This window comes from Cydia pomonella, chromosome 8 (genome assembly GCF_033807575.1).
Source record: "Cydia pomonella isolate Wapato2018A chromosome 8, ilCydPomo1, whole genome shotgun sequence".
In the NCBI taxonomy this organism is placed as follows: domain Eukaryota; kingdom Metazoa; phylum Arthropoda; class Insecta; order Lepidoptera; family Tortricidae; genus Cydia; species Cydia pomonella.
The window spans coordinates 9,669,476-9,686,929 of NC_084710.1; the positions used below are offsets into that span (position 1 = coordinate 9,669,476).

General features: G+C 36.1%; 1 protein-coding gene across 4 annotated transcripts in view; it reads left to right on the forward strand.

Moving 5' to 3' along the window:
• The window catches only part of LOC133520517 (uncharacterized), a 90,502-nt gene that overhangs the window by 13,779 nt on the left and 59,269 nt on the right, over nucleotides 1–17,454 (forward strand). For all 4 annotated transcript variants that reach the window (XM_061854988.1, XM_061854989.1, XM_061854990.1 and 1 more), the window contains exon 2: nucleotides 14,106–14,229. In XM_061854988.1, the coding sequence (XP_061710972.1) occupies nucleotides 14,106–14,229 (124 nt within the window). The remainder of the gene's footprint in view (nucleotides 1–14,105; nucleotides 14,230–17,454) is intronic.

Sequence of the window (17,454 nt, forward strand, 5' to 3'; positions counted from 1 at the left end):
GCTTTTTAAATCATCTCAATTATTTATTATATACTATTTTCTGAAATTACCAGTAGATACCGCTCTGCTAATAGTGCTAAATAGCTGTAATGTAGTGGGGGTAATGAAGAAAACTGATGCAAAGTGAGACTATGTTTTTGAGAATAATTACATGAAAAGCTACTTTTAATTCGGATAATTATCAGTTTCTTTAATTATTATTATTTTCTGTAGGAGTGATAGGCAGTTTCTTCCTAGCGCATTCAGTGGTAGTTTTTTACGGAACTCTCTTTCATATTTGCCTGCATCAGCCTATCACCTGCTGGAGATGTTATAATATTTTATGCGACCGTTGCTACCTGCTAGAGATGTTATAGTATTTTATGCAACCGTTGTTTAAGATAAAGTGGCGAGTGGCGTGAGTAACAATTTGAGGCGAAGCCCAAATTTGTTAATAAAGACGCCACGAGTATTTTTTGACTCAGTTAAACAACGTTGCCTACAACACTTTTTCTACGACCAAGCACTTACTTTGAAATAAAATTGTAAATTTAACAAATATTTTTCGCGATTTTGAAGGCAGCTAATTTTTAGTTCTTGGACCATCACTGATATTTCTTCAGGCACTCTAAGTTTTCGTCTTCATCCATTTTAACTTGAAAGACACAATGTTTTTTTTTAACACAAAAGTGAAGTTTTTATTCGACAACCATAATAACCACATTCAAGAAGTAGCAAAGAATGGAGGGTACGGGCGAGAAAATGTATGAATGAAATTAAAAAAAACTTGTCTATGGTTCACTTATTTGTCAGAGATGACATTTAAAATTAGGTTGGGAAAAAAAAATTCTCACAATATTTTTTAAGTGGTCATTACACGAAGTATCGAAAAGTGCTAAAAAGATACTGTGTGTATGCACAAATGCGTTTTTGGGGAATAGACTAAAGACTTGTCTTGACAACTATAAGGTAGGGGTTTAAAGATGTGTGCACGACCCTTTTAAATGACAAATAAAAGTCCGGGAGTAGAAAAATATTTTTTTGCTGTTTTATCCTGCCCTTTAAAACACTTGTTTTGAGCCTAATAATGTATGCGGAATAAAATCTGGACAAAATTCAACGTCGTATTAAATAAAAAACAACATGGTTGTTTTTTATAAATTTTCATGTTTTAATAACGTATTTAACAACGTTAACTGCAAGATAAAGTTAACTCCAAAGCGGTAATTTTAACGACAATTATGGTACTTTAAAGCCATCGCTGTCGTAATCACAAATGTTGGCATTTTTTTTTAGTTACAATTATATCTACTTCCACTACCCAAAGGTTGTCTGGAAGAGATCGCTCTTTAGCGATAAGACCGTCTGTTGTCTGCCTCTACTTTAAATCAATATTTTCTTGTATATTTTTACTGAGGTGTGCTTATAAAGAGTATTCTATCTATCTATCTTCTTTGGGGATACTTTTTTAGGAAACGTATGTTGGACATATTTCACATTCTCGTCCGTTGGACCATTGATACTCTCAAAATAATAGTTACCTTGCCAGTTTTTCGGAGACGGTGGGCTTAACTTTTCTCGAACGCTTGCCGATGCTCATATCTTCAAGATATTTTAAACAGTTTTACTGCCACATTTGAAGGTTTCCTCTCTGTATAAGATTTAGACACTCAGCGAGCCTTCATTTTCTTTCATCGATCTTTCCCAGAAAACTAGCTAATGCTGGAATGTTTCCCAGAACCAGACTTCCTAGCGATAGTTTTTGTGAAGAAAAAGGACGCAAATATATTATAAACAGATCTTCAGCTTTAACCCATTTCCACAAAATGTTCCACTATCTTCGCTTTTGGCCATAAGGAAATAGTCCTGGAGAAATTATCTACACTTTCGTGACGGTGTTCTTCTAGATCTACATTGACTATAATTTCAAGAAAAAAAATCCAATGCTCATGAATCTTACTGTATTAATTGACAGATATATAGACTTTAAATTGGCAATTAGATATTATAATTTCAGTTTATTTATTTTTAACAAAATTTACATGTTCCAAACTTTGTCCAGATTTCACTCCGCATACGTTAATAGTCGAGAGAACGGCTCTGAGGGACGTTTGCTGTTCTTACTCTGTTCTTCGTTAATTACGAATAATGAAATGCGAATAGAATAAAATATCGCAAATCAATATCGGTTATTTTAGCTTTCCTAACTGTCGTACAAATCTAAATAGGTAAACTCTATTAACAATCTTTCTGCTGGGGTCACTTGTTTCTAGTGGTCTGCCGCTTCAAGGCCAGGCAAGGGACAATATACAAAATTATTTATTATGACATGCTCAAAACTTCGAGGTTATTTTAAGTGTTTCGAAATCAAGCCTGTACGATGTTACAAATTATCTTGCCATTTGGGAAATACCAATTTTCAGTTATCTCTATTCATCGGTGTAAAGTACCCTAGCGTGAAAACAGAACTATTTATATTGTAAAATATAATATAATAATAGAAAGCCGTAGTCATATCGCTGAGAAATAAAATTACAGCCGTTTGATATTTAGAGTTTTTTTTTCGGTACAAGCCTTAGCTGTATCTAATTCCCGTTTACGACTCAAATGATAAAGAAATATTTGGCATGCAATTTCACTCGACACGAGATATGCCTAGTTCGAATAATCGTTACAAAACATAATGCGTGTATAAAATAAATCGAGTTGGAGCTACAGAAGTGTGACGGTCTGTTTACGACCCAGTTTCTGCCAGGTCAGCGCGAGACGAATCCCCGTCGTTAACACTTCGGACGCGCGTTAACGCTGTTTTAGATCGAGTTATTTTGAGTAGCACTGTTTCTATTTATTCTGCTCTTATCTTATTTATTATTTTTTGCTATTTGAACTTACTATACGTTGTCGCTCTACCGCAAAATGTATTTATTTGCTTCTCTATGGTTCGAATATGCAAGAGCGATCGAGAGGCAGAATAAACAGAAACAGTAGCACTGTACTGAAAGATTATGACGATTGACGATTAAAACGAAAGTGGAGGACCCGTACGAAATCGCCTTTTCATACAAACGTAGTTCTCATTTTCCTCTCTGAATACTCGTATTAACATTATTGAAAATAGTTTAGTATATCAACCACAGCTATGCTTCTACGTTTGATTTTTTTCGAATTTTTATTTATTATAAGAGTTAACATTTGTATAAAATCTGTTTTTTGCTCCTAATTTTTACAATAATCAAATAATCAAAGTATGGGCATAGCTGTGGTTAATGTATATAAAACTATGTCAATATCCAGAGTGGAAACTAGGGACTACGTTTGTATGGAGAAGCGGCGGCCCCCTTTCCTCTTAAGAGGAAATATTAGTTGAGCTCTTTTTTAAATTTAAGAAATTGAAGTCAATGATGCTGTCTCGTAGGCGCGGCCGGAGCCTCAAAAATGTGTGATAAGGACGGCTCAGTTCAAAAATCCGACATAAAAATCTCACAAATCGAGGTTTCGTTCTTAACATTTTCCACCTCCAAAATTTAACCAATGGATACAAAACTTTGGGAACGAAATGAGAGAGAACAAAATATCTGTATTTGACCTTTTTGATTTTTGCGTTTATTGTTGCCGATTTTGTATGCTAGGCTCTGTTTACGGCGCATTTAAAATATGCAACGTTTGTATGGAAAAATTATCACTAATTTTCTAATTTCCTCTTAAGCAATTGAATTACAATAATTTCATAAATTTATATTTCTGCAAATTAAGTAAAACAAGGGTAAAGTAATTTTTATCAACAAATCTTTTTCAGATAAAATTTCGTCAATAGCGGGGTCCACACAGAGCGAGCATACCCGCGAGGCAACTTCCTCACGCACAAAACTGCCAGTGCAGACGTGCCTCGGCCGAGGCGACGCGCTCGGGCTAGGAAAACGCACGCGCCGCCTCAGCCGAGGCACGTCTACACTGGCCGGTTTGTGCGTGAGGAAATTGTCTCGCGGGTATGCTCGCTGTGTGTGGACCCGGCTAATGATATCTATAGCTTCTAAAAAGGTGAAGATTCAAGACATTATATTCTGTGTTTTCTGAAAAATTTGTTTCTGGCGACAAATCTGTTTTTTTTTGGCAATCTGAAAGCTTGTTCAGATTCGATAGACTATCATAGAATAAACGGATTAGGCTTATAGCATTTATGGCAAGTTGGCGACACAAACTGGCACAGAGGCAGATTTTGCATTATTTAAGTGCCATGAGGCTGTAATGTTAGGTACATAAACACTTATGGAACGCTATTACCTCCTGCTTTCCTGTTTTAAGATATCAAGCGATATACAGCGACGAATGTATATAACTTGTGTAGTAAAATTCTGTTAAGTACTCTGGTAATTAATAATATTCATACTCACTTATACTATGTATAATATAATAATAATAACCCAGTTATATAAGTCCCACTGCTGGGCACAGGCCTCCTCTCATGCGCGAGTGGACTCGGGCTATAGTCCCCACGCAAGCCCAATGCGGATTGGGAACTTCACGTACACCTTTGAATTTCTTCGCAGATGTATGCAGGTTTCCTCACGATGTTTTCCTTCACCAAAAAGCTAGTGGTAAATATCAAATGATATTTCGTACATAAGTTCCGAAAAACTCATTGGTACGAACCAGGATTTGAACCCACGACCTCTGGATTGAAAGTCGGACGTCATATCCACTCGGCCACCACCGCTTATATATAATTAAAATATTGATAACAAATTTAATGTTGCTTTTGTACAGAATGTTTAACGCTTTACTTAATTGAGGTAGGAACATATCAACCTATCTAATTGACATTTTACGATGCAATTTGCGATGTGTGAAAGATAAGCTTTCCACTTTTCATATATGTAAAAGCTATCAGCTTAGCACCCCTGCATACAAATATGTATGCAGAGGGACAGTTTCACCTAGAAAATTCGTAATTCAAGTATTTTGCTACAACTGGTTGGTGCAAATACATAAATTACCCGAAAAAAACAGACAATACCGGCTAATTAAAAGATCTCCTTGTGCTATCTAATAAATACTTCAGTAATAGTACGGTCAAATTAACTCAAATTTCACTAAAGTCAGGAACTAATTCTAAGGACTAATAAAATCACTACGGATTGTTTTGTATGGGCTAAAAATCGAACTTTATACAATCGTTACTAAATTCACCCCCCCGGAAAGGGGTGAAATCGGCTGAAAATAATGTAATGGTTATAACTAAGAAGAGAAAAAAGGTGTACTCGGTGCAATTTGGCGTACGTTTTACAACACTTATACCTAAATTCGCACGTGTTATTTATGTTAATTTAAGCTACGGAACAGGTAAAAAAAAAAACAACATACAAAAAAATCTGTTTTGGCCATTGCGGGTCTGGGGAAAGTAATGTACTCGGTGCAAATTGAGTAAATAATTAGAAAAAATATCTAAATCCAATGTCAAATTCGCACCAGGGTGCGACACCTGGAAAGTAGTTTTTCATGATTTACTGTCGCTGTACTTCGGGGGAAATTTTAATACTATTGGAAATTGATGCAATCATATTCTTTTGATTTTGTTTACATTCGCACCCCATAAAAAATTGGCATTTTTATACGGAACATGCAGTTTTGTAATCAAGTACCAAAAACGTAGAGCAATAAATACACAGAAGCGACAAGCGCGTGATTAGTGGCAAGAGAAGGAACGCGCGTAGATGCACCGACGAAGCACGGCTCTTGAGGCACGAGTAGTGGCATGTACTGCAAAAATAGTAGGGTTTCTGAGTATGCAGACAGACAGTCAACAAATTAAATACAGGTACGCTCAATGTTTGTTAAATTCGAAAAATCGTGTTTTTCCATATACTTACGAAAACGTTAGACTACTTAGTTCACTCAATGATTGTTTAAAACAATAGTTCCGTTTTAATGCCAGAAGAAAGATTTGTGCTCGTTGCCCGTCAAAAGTGTCAAACAAACTGTCTCGGAACAATCGCTGCGCGTAGCGTTTGAGATCCGGATATCCGTCAACTATAAGATCCGGATCTAGCGGGTCATAAGATCCGGATATTACGGGTCCGTTAAATATGGTTATTGACCTATAACCGAAACAATTTTCTAATGAAATTTATCAATAATTTCATACCATTTTGTCATTTAAATATAGTATTTTCATATATTTAATCAATTCAAACACTAACATCACATCAATTTTGATAGGTAACTTTATACAATGAATGCGAATGTTGCTTAATGCAAACATTAGATCATTGGATATCCTGATGACTTGGGGCTATAGGCTCAAAACAAAAGCGACCTGGAGGCCAAGGCTAGGATAGTAGAGTAGGAAGGAGAGAAAATTGGTCTGATAATCAACCACTAGAATATCTCCAAATGAATAGGGCTAAGATGGTCGGCTTTGTCATGAAGGGCATAGTGACAAGTGATAAAAATAGAACCATGCTGCCACCGCAGATCAAAAAGAAAAGACCTACCTAAAGTAATCGGGAAGAGGAGATAGATGTTCGAATCCAAAATGCCCTAAGATGCTCAGCAGCGCTTCGCCGAGTTCTAGTGTCCAAGCTGATCAGTAGACTGTCCATGATTCAAGTCTATAAGACAATAATTAGATTTTGATGAATGGCAGTAGTGACACAAATAGGTAATGTAAATACTGCGAGGAGGATCTTGTTTAGGAAAAACCAGAGCGATCGAGTATATTCCGTCAACAGGATGCTCTCCCACAGCATATAAAAAGGGCTTAACAGGCCCACATTGGGACCAATTTACCTGAATAGCGACCCACAAATGCTAGATTCTTGCAACTAGGCTTGGCGAAAGAAAAATGATGGACCAGCGTACACCTCTGCAAGGAGCTATTGTCTTGCAAGTGCAAAGAACGCTGTACAGGGTGTGGGTGAGTAAAACACGGATTTAAATACACTATGCTTTGCGCATGCGAAGGTGCATGCTCTGGGACAAAATAATACGTAAAAAAATAAATATTTTTGTTTAATTAGTGTGTAACTTTAATTAGCTAGATCCGGAGTAAATTACAATAAAACGATCTCAGTATTCTTAATTTTGATAATAATACTTTAATCGAAAATATTACTTTACTATAAATATCGTTCAGCAAGTTACCTTTACTTAAACATCATTTGCCTTGCAAATTGTATTGAAACAGCCATCCGACTCGTGGTGGTGTCATCCGGTATGGAACAAAAATAGTGTAATTTGCTTGTTTATAAACCGATTTTCAAAATGTTTATGGAATTTTATAGCTTATTAATGTAGCATTCATATCTTGATACAATGTTTTCCTGTAAAGTTGCTAGTAAAGTTGATGAAAACAAAAAACGGATTTTTTTCGGGAAAATTTAAATAAAACTTAAAATTTCTCGCAAACTATGGTATTTACAAGGTCAAATGTATAAACGATATTGTAGCGCATTTAATTTTGTTTTTTATGACACAACCCCACACAAGCTTACATGTGATATACTTGCTGTGGTATACGCAATATTCTGAACATGGCACCGGCCATTTTGATGACGTCATAACTGGTGACTTAACCACGTTAGAAACTGTCTCCCGATGGTTTTTAAGTCAGAATAACATGCTTAACAACATACTAAAATAATTATGATGCTGGTTTCATCAAATGCACCTTTTGGGCCCTATATGACCCTAAGGGAAGCGACTTCATACCTACTCGTATAACATTTTTTTATACAATCAAACACATTTGAATAAGTAGTCGATAAAGCGGTCAAACACCGATAGATTATTAATATGTTGTAACAAGACATCACTATTTTTGATCTCACATAGACAATTTACGCACAAACTTGCATTTCATTTTTGATCGCACTTTTGAAGTTTGACAGTCGTTCTTGATATCCTATTTCTATGTATCCGGATCCGAAAAATTGTCGGATATTGCAAACCAGCTGCGCGCTGCGCTATCTCCCCGCCCCGCGCGCCCCGCGCGCCCCGCGCCGCATGCTGCCAACCACCTTCGCTTGCAGTTCGTTGCGATTAATTCTATTTACTTTTTGACAAACTTCCGGTAAAAAAAATCTATTTTTTATTTAGTGCAAATGTAGTGTCTTTAGATAAGTACCGTTTTTAAAATTTTCACGTCTCTCTTAATTTCCCCCGAAGCACAATGTACAAAATAATTAAAAATACATGTTCCATAATTTGCCCAGGCGTGCAAAGTTAACTGAATGTTTATAATGCTTTAAAAAGCTTAACTTGAGATTGCACCAACCGACTGACTTATCCTCGAGCCGCAATCGAAAAAAAATTTTTTTTTTAGGGTATCATACATTGCACATCTTTTTAATTAAGATATACTATGCACCAAGGTGTTCTCTATACACTACTTAGCTTGAACCTAATAGCTTTTAATTTACTCCAAAATTACGGCACTTTATAGTTTATACCTAAAATTTAACGGTCTTCCGTACATAATAGAAATGGTGCAACTCGGGGGAAACAATCTAGTTGCGCCATCTAACAAATCCAAAAAAAGCACGACTACACGACTTACTTCCATACTTTTCCTTAACTTGACTATACTATAAGTACTCTACACGAAACAAAAACAGTTTGAGTTCGTTCGGCAGTATAGCCATTAGCCACGTAACTTCTAGAAGAATGGCCATCATCACAGCTATATTTTCAAAGACTAGATATTAAAAAGCGAGTTTAGATATCGTAATGAATGTAAATTATCTGTATCTAACAAGTCCAGTCGGACGAGGATAATGCTGTAATGTATTAGTCATATTTGTCAAGGCCGCGAAGGGGACTAAGTCCTCTCATGTCTTGCGTTTTAATATTTTCTTAGAACTCTACATTCATATTAAATGCTACTTTATTTTTAATTTTTCAAGCGAATAGTAAATTAGTCATCTATCTAACTGTACCTACATATGTAGAATTGGCAATTGCATTCATGGATTTTTAAAATATGTTATCCCTGACATTCAGCTATTGATTTCGACTAAATTTTAGAAACAATTCGGAATCGATTTTTTACAATGACAACGAACTTTTATGCATATGCATTAATCCGAATGTTTGTAGACAAGCCAGATCACTTAGTAATTGTAATGTTTTGTTGTCATAGGTAGATGTCTATGTGGAAAGTAAAGACGGAAAGTGGCATTTTAAACTAAGAGAAGATCGTTTTTTTTTGTCAGAAATGATGTCCGTGTCATAATTATTTTGCGTCTTCAATTTTTGTCTTGCGATTGCGTACGAAAAAGACGCAAGTTAAACAACATCTTCGTGATAAATTCAATTTACTATTAATAAATAATCCTCTGTCCGCAATTAACGTTGTTAACTGGCGACGTACTGTACATTTATGTTTTTGGCAATAAATAACCAGTAGTTAGCTGATTCAGTAAACAACAGGATTGTTGAGCGGGCAAGGTGCGAAAGGGTTGGCGTGTTGAGTAATTATTATAGGCAGCTGCTATGCATACGTGCACGCTCCCCCAAACGTACATGCGATTGCTAAATACCCCAATCAAAATGCGTGGACTTCAAGAATAATACTTCCTAGTTGTGTTGATTTCGGTACTGTTATAAGTTATAAAATAAGTAAAAATCATTCGCAATACCCGCAAGTTTTTATTGCTTACGGATAGAAATTAGATGGAGAAAACGAAAACGTAAGTACGGCTTACGAAGTTCAACAATCTATCTAGCATCTAGCCAGTAACAATTTCACATATTTGCGAGAAAGATGATGGCTTACCTTCTTGATTGATTTTATTTTATATAACATAAGATAACAAATTGCTACGTATATAACACAATTGAAGGAAAGTTAGAACGAAGGTTGACTCCGGTACGGTATGGTACTAATAGAATACACATACACTCAACGGCACTCATCGGGGTAAGAGCGCATGTCACTGCACATACTGCATTCGATGCACGACCGCGAACACCCCGTGTAGCGGTCGAAACCGAGACTACGAACAAAAAAGCTGGTAAACAAAATCTTTTTGCGGTTGCGGCTTACCTTTACCGAGCGACCAGACCGTGAACAATCGTGAATTATCATGTGGAGCGCTTACAGACATATGCATAAATAGATCTAACATGGACAGCAGCACAAGTTAATGTTTAAAACGATCGAGTCATGAGCTGCGCAGATTATTTTGTACACTCTAATCGCGTAGCAATTTTCGTTTTTTTTTTGATGGGCTAAGTCGTATTAACCGGTAGGTGGTAGGATTTCAATACACAACAACAACAACTATCTTATAACACCTAACATCCAATTGCGATAGGTAATAAAAATTTGTTTTTGTTATTAGAGTTGCACGCTTTCCTTCGACTTTATTACCTGAAGTAGTTTTTAGAAGCAGATTTTTTTTTAATGTATTTAAGGTCGCTTTTTAACAACAAAGGTCATTAGCGACCACAAGAGAATTACAATTTTATATATATATATCGATTAATTTTATAAACCTGAGTACATGTAAATATCCATAATTCAAACAATCATTTAAGGTGTTAGGCAACTTACAGATTTCTTTTTCTTTCTTATATGCTAAACACTCAACTAAAATATGGCTCACAGTCAACTCCAAACCGCATTTATCACATAAATTTTTTTCTTCCTTAGTGATAAGACAGCAATGGGTTAAGTTTGTGTGTCCTATTCTTAACCTAGTAATAGCGATCTGATCTCTTCAACACGTGAATGGTATCGGTGGGGTTTCAAAAACTGATTCTCTATCACACGATAAACTACTTACGTAACCACTTTTCCAATAATTATTCCAATATGTTTTGATTGCTGATTTGATCAGTTTTTTAACTTCAGTGTGGAATGGGTGGTATAAGCAATCTTTATTCTACAGTTGATTTAGTCTGGACTGATTGTCTGGACATATAACAAGTATTTGAATAAAACGTGTGGATTAACTACAAGAACAGCTTCACTGTATCCCGTGTTAAATATGTATAAGAATTTGTGTCGATCTCGATGAACAATAAATAAACTTACTTATGCCATGAAATGCGCAGTGCAGAGCATAAGTTCTTGCCGTGCGTAGTAGGTCGCGTTTGGGTGATCTCATCATCATAATAATGTATATCAATTAACTGAAAAGCAACCACTGCTCTCCTATCATTGATCAAATCGTTAACCTTACGAGTATCAGAAGCTTTCCCACACCGCGTCTTCCGGTGCATGTTTGCTTGTCGCTACTCGGAAGCTTTGTTGGTTGTACTCTTGGTTTATATGTCTGTGTGTCTTTTGAAAGAGCCTGTTTGTTAAGCTAGACGTGTAATAATGCCAGCAACGCTCTGTCATCGTAAACGGATTGTTGTTTGCAAATTGTGCTTAATAGCCCATTAGGTGCGCCGTTGATATTAGGTATTCGTATCTCGCTTAAACGAGAGCTATGCGTTCAATATATGACTTCCAAGTGTAATTGGTTCATCTTAAACAAAAGGTACCTAATGTACCTACTACTAAGAATACCTAGTTCCACGTAAATCGTATTTATTTTGATACCAATATCAATATAGTGTTATAAGGTTTGGTAATGGTAACATGCATTTGACTCCGTTCTCCGTTGAACTTACAAGTCGCGGTATAAAAAATACGCACAAAAAATATGTAAATAATTGGGTTCGGGAATAGCTGTTTAAAATTTAAGGAGTCGTAGTTTATTTATTTTACACGATAAAATTGTTTTGAAGCCTTTTTAGGTTTTTATTAACATATACGTAGAATGTCCTCAAGGCGCCTCGCCATGAACCGAAGTAGATTTGACATCTCACCGTTCTACCTATTCTTTAAGCAAAAAGGTTCACAAAAACTTGCTGCGCGTTTAACCGCTCTAAATACAAATTTAGACAAAATAGACCGTCATTGTTAGTACGTAACAGGGCGAAGTAATGGGTTCTTGAAATTAAATATCGATTGACCGGAGAGCCAGTTGGCCGCATGATTAGTCCGCAGAATCGGCGCTCACGCTTGACTAGGTGCTTTTGCATCGTTCGCTTTTCAGCAAATAATGCCTCCGATCGTTTACACGAATCACTGCCCAGCTCCCCTGCGCCCGTGTGTTAACATTGTTTGCGCGAGCGCCAGTGAGTATACTATTTAATTGAGAGCGCGTTTATATTGGTTTATCTGAATTTTGGACTAGCCTTTGTTCAAAAACCATTGGAACGGCAATGGTTCTGTATTTTCATAGCTTTTTTAAAGCAAGCGACTTGTCTCAAGCTAACCAGCGTAAGGGTGACCTCGTGAAACTTAACAACAACGCGTTATCAGAGATCTGGTTTGAAAGCGCTGCCAGTGAACGTTCTGTCAATTACAGACTTCACTTAACGCGTTTATTATTGAAGTTAATTATTATTGTTAATTTAGAATTTGTTCAGTTTCTTTATCTCATTTTTAGGGTTCCGTAGCCAAATAGCAAAAAACGGAACACTTATAGATTCGTCATGTCCGTCTGTCTGTCCGTTTGTCACAGCCACTTTTTTCCGAAACTATAAGAGCTATACTGTTCAAACTTGGTAAGTAGATGTATTCTATGAACCGCATTAAGATTTTTACACAAAAACAGAAAAAAAAAACAATAAATTTTGGGAGTTCCCCATATACTTAGAACAGAAACTTAAAAAATCTTTTTTCATCAAACCCATACGTGTGGGGGTATCTATGGATAGGTCTTCAAAAATGATATTGAGGTTTCTAATAGAATTTTTTTCTAAACTGAATAGTTTGCGCGAGAGACACTTCCAAAGTGGTAAAAACTATAATTGTATACACAAGCTATCTCTATTCTTATTCTTATTCTTAAAATGTGTGCCCGCCCCCCTGTAACTTGTAAAATAAGAGAATGATAAACCTAAAAAAATATATGATGTACATTACCATGCAAACTTCCACCGAAAATTGGTTTGAACGAGATCTAGTAAGTAGTTTTTTTAATACGTCATAAAATTAAAAAAAAAAAAAATTTTTTTTCATCAAACCCATACGTGTGGGGTATCTATGGATAGGTCTTCAAAAATAATATTGAGGTTTCTAATATCATTTTTTTCTAAACTGAATAGTTTGCGCGAGAGACACTTCCAAAGTGGTAAAATGTGTCCCCCCCTCTGTATCTTCTAAAATAAGAGAATGATAAACCTAAAAAAAAAAATATATGATGTACGTTACCATGCAAACTTCCACCGAAAATTGGTTTGACCGAGATCTAGTAAGTAGTTTTTTTTAATACGTCATAAAATTAAAAGAAAAAAAAAAATAATTATCAAACCCATACGTGTGGGGTATCTATGGATAGGTCCTCAAAAATGATATTGAGGTTTCTTATATCATTTTTTTTTTCAGCGACGCTTCCAAAGTGGTAAAATGTGTGTCTCCCCCCCTGTAACTTCTAAAATAACAGAATGATAAAACTAAAAAAAATATATGATATACATTACCATGCAAACTTAAAATTAGTTTGAACGAGATCTAGTAAGTAGTTTTTTTTAATACGTCAGAAATGGTACGGAACCCTTCATGGGCGAGTCCGACTCGCACTTGGCCGCTTTTTAGGGTTCCGTAGCCAAATGGCAAAAAACGGAACCCTTATAGATTCGTCATGTCCGTCTGTCTGTCCGATTATGTCACCGCCACTTTTTTATTAATATCCTTATGAATTATGATTCCATTATGCCGCCAGCAAGTTCGCGTTATTGTTTGTGTTTTTATGTTATGTCATCTGTAGCTCGTTAGTACCTATACAGCTATATATATATTAATATCGATGTAATACACAAGCACTATTAAAGCGAATGATATAATTGTTTAACAATAGGATTTTCTTCATGTAACGAGTGAAATGTATTTTATTAAGATTACTGGCAATCGTCGAGATTATTTTCCCCTCATAGTTTTTCCGATAATTCTGTAATTTCAAAATATTATTCTAAACGTTCCTAGAGGCGGCGCGTTTGTACCTCTGTACCTACATAGATTAAGCGCTCCATGAAGCGTGGAGTACGAAGCTGTCTACTTGTCTAGTGTACTTACATATATTGCTCTTGAAATAACAGATAATTAATAGTCGTTTTTTTGTTTGTTTCAGCCCTAGCGGTACGGCTTTGAGCACGCTACCGCAGCTGAGGGACTACCTGCAGACGGCCGGCACTTGCAAGTGCGGGCTGCCTTGCCCTTTACGACCGGAGACCACCTTTAGTTTCGACTCTAAGGTAAATAATATAAATGTATTTGGACGTGAAAATTGCTTTGTTTAATGATTGCAACTTTTCTGAAGCTAAACAGTAGCAAAGATGACATAAGAAAGTTCTAATTTTTTTCATTCACGAATACGCGTGCCTTGACTCGTAATGTCAAGATTAGATTTGACAAATCTGCGCGTCGTCTTGGATGACACGAGCTATGTTTTCCTGAACATTATGTAACACTAATTAGATATGGCAACTATGTGTAAAACTCGTATTTTTGAGAATCTTTCTCATACAAAACTGTATGCAGTTTATTAAAAAAAAAATACATGAAAATAGGTAACAATTTTACCATAACCATCAGATATTTTAAATTCTAATGTTCAAAAAAATCAACGCGGGGAATTGTCTCCATTATGTTGAATTGTTGAATGAGACGAAGACTGGGAATTAAACGTCTAAAACATTCTTGAGACCCTCGACAGTAATTCTAAATGCGCGTAATTCTAAAATACTTAATTGCTTACTGTTTCTATGGTTACTCCAGCCGTCAGTGCCGTCACACAATTCCAGTTATCGGCATGCTTGCGTCTGTCTTCTACCACTTTTTGCGAGGTGGAAATGATTCCATTTAAGCCCACTGTGGCGTCTGCTTTTTGCAATGATCACTACAAAAGCAAAACGTCGTTTATATAAATTTATGAGCGTTTATTGCACCTTCTGCAAAAAGTGGAACCATTCTCGTGATAATATTTTATCTGGGTTGGTTGTAGAATGACTCTGTAGCTGCAAGGCGTCTTCAACCGTAGGGCGGTAATTAAGTTTACAATCTTGCTACGTTGTAACGTTTTCACACGGCATTTAAACTCTGCATTTATCAATCTTCTGAACAATGTAACTACGGCAATTATAACACTTGTAATATTAACATTAGTATTGTCGTCCTCGGAATTGGAGCTAACAAGATGGCCGCAAATATCTTCATAAGCATATATTTTTGTTGCATTATATTATATTATTATGATTTTTTCATGAGCATTGCGAAATGTGGCTTATGTGCAGTTTAACAATTTATTTTTGATAATTTCCTACAATTCTGATGAATTCGTCAAACCGCCGCCCGGAAACGTATGACTGTTTCTGTCGAAGTCCTATTCCGGTTACCCTAGTGAAATTATTATTTTAGATACATAAAAATATTAAATTAATGTTCGTGGCAATCGTGGCTCTTTGAACTGCCAAGGAATCTTTCGGGTACGGAACTCTTCTAAATTTATTACGTATTGGACTATACATAGAGTACCTGTCATAAATTTCATCTACGTTGATAAAAAGCTTGTAGGTATCAACTGGTCTTCGCTGAAAACATGTCATGACGTTCGACAGCCTTAGTATTTCTGTAGATAGTTGACACGTCGTTTAGTTACCTTTATTGCTAGGAATCAAGATTGAAGGTGGTATCTATTGAAGTTGTACCAAACACTGACACTTTTAGCAATCATTTACTTAGGATTGCTTTACTTGACATTTATTTGCTAAACCAGTACATACATATATGCGGTACATATTGAAAGTGGTTTACCAAATTAAACAAATCAATCAATTGTTTCTAGGTATTACATAATATTAAACAAAGTTTACCTACATTCATTAACTTGCATCATACTTATTCAATGAAATGTTGTAATTTTATCGAGTGAAGGGTGGATAGCGGTACGAACAGAGACGAGGAAAATTAATGTACTTGATAATAATTATCATGTCCGTATCTCCTTGACACAACGATCGGTAATAAAATTCCTTACGCCCATTTCACCCTGTATTGAAGGTTTATATCATTATATCCAATACTTACACAATACACAATTAAATGCCATAATGAAATGTCTCTCTTCATTGATAATTAATGAAAGAAAACAAACAAACATTTACTGCTTAAATAGTACTGGGTGCTTAGCTAACATGCCAATCACTTACGCTCCGTAGCGTAGCGTAGTCATCACTCTCTATCACTCTTCCATATTAGTGCGACAATGACAGTTGCTTTTCGTTCGAAACGATTGGTATGTTGGCTACGCACCCAGTAGTAGTTAAAGTTTATTTGCGTACACAACAATGTTGTAGATGAAGGTTATAAAGTGTTGAATGTGCAATTATGCGTTTCACTTGGCTCAATATATTGATTTCCGTATGCTAAGTATGTAGCAATAAATAACTAAATGTCGTGATTTCGACTGATTTTTACCTATGTGTATTTGATAACATATAAATATGTTGTTGAAACCCAAAAGACTCATACAAAGTCAATAATCAATACAAAGATGAAATACATGAACGAACAGATAGGAAACGTTAAGTTATGCTTTAAATGCCTCAATCTAGTAATGTTATATACCTAGTAATCAATAATTAACTCACTCAATGATTGGTTACGCATGTAAACGTGTGTTTAAATTGAATTGCTAATTAAATATTCCGTGTCCTTGGTACTAGTAACAATGTAAAGCAACAAACAATACAGAATTTTGAAGAAGCCACGCCGTGATTGCGACAAGCGATTACATTTTTATAGCTTCAATTTACTTTGTAATACAAAAGCTACATTTCAAATTCATGTCTCGATTCAAATCAGAACGCTGAGCAGCTAGATAGGTCTATGGAATCCCATCCATTGCCGACAGCACGAAAAGATACGAGAGGGTCGATCCGTCCGTCTGAATGTGAAATCGAGATCTCGCAGAGTGCATCTCAAGACGAATGCTCGGGACAAAGAGGAATCGATGCGAGCGCAGAGGCGGGGAGGGGGGAGAGTGCAGCGACCTCCCCCCTCTGGGCCGTGCAATTTGTACATTTCAAGTGCACACAAAGGCGAGGCGAGGAGGTCGCAGCAAGCTTTGACAGAATTAACTTGTCCGTCGCACGAATGCGAAGGCTCACCTTTATTGGATCGCGCGGACAAACGAGAAGGAATTTTAGATGCATGCAATTTCAAACCAGAGTGTTAGACACTTCACGCTTCGCTGCATATTAATTCACTAAGTGTTGGACGTCAATCCTCATTTCGCAACGTGTAGAAAAGCACTGTTCACTGTTTGTCTAATGGAGGGAAATAGCTGCAAATGTTTGCGCTTTGTTTTACACGTGTGCTAACCTAATAAAAAGAGAATGCACGAATCGAATGCCGTGACGATATAATTAGCAAAAGTTTTATAATTATTGTCGGGTTAAGTTATTAAAATAAAGTTATGA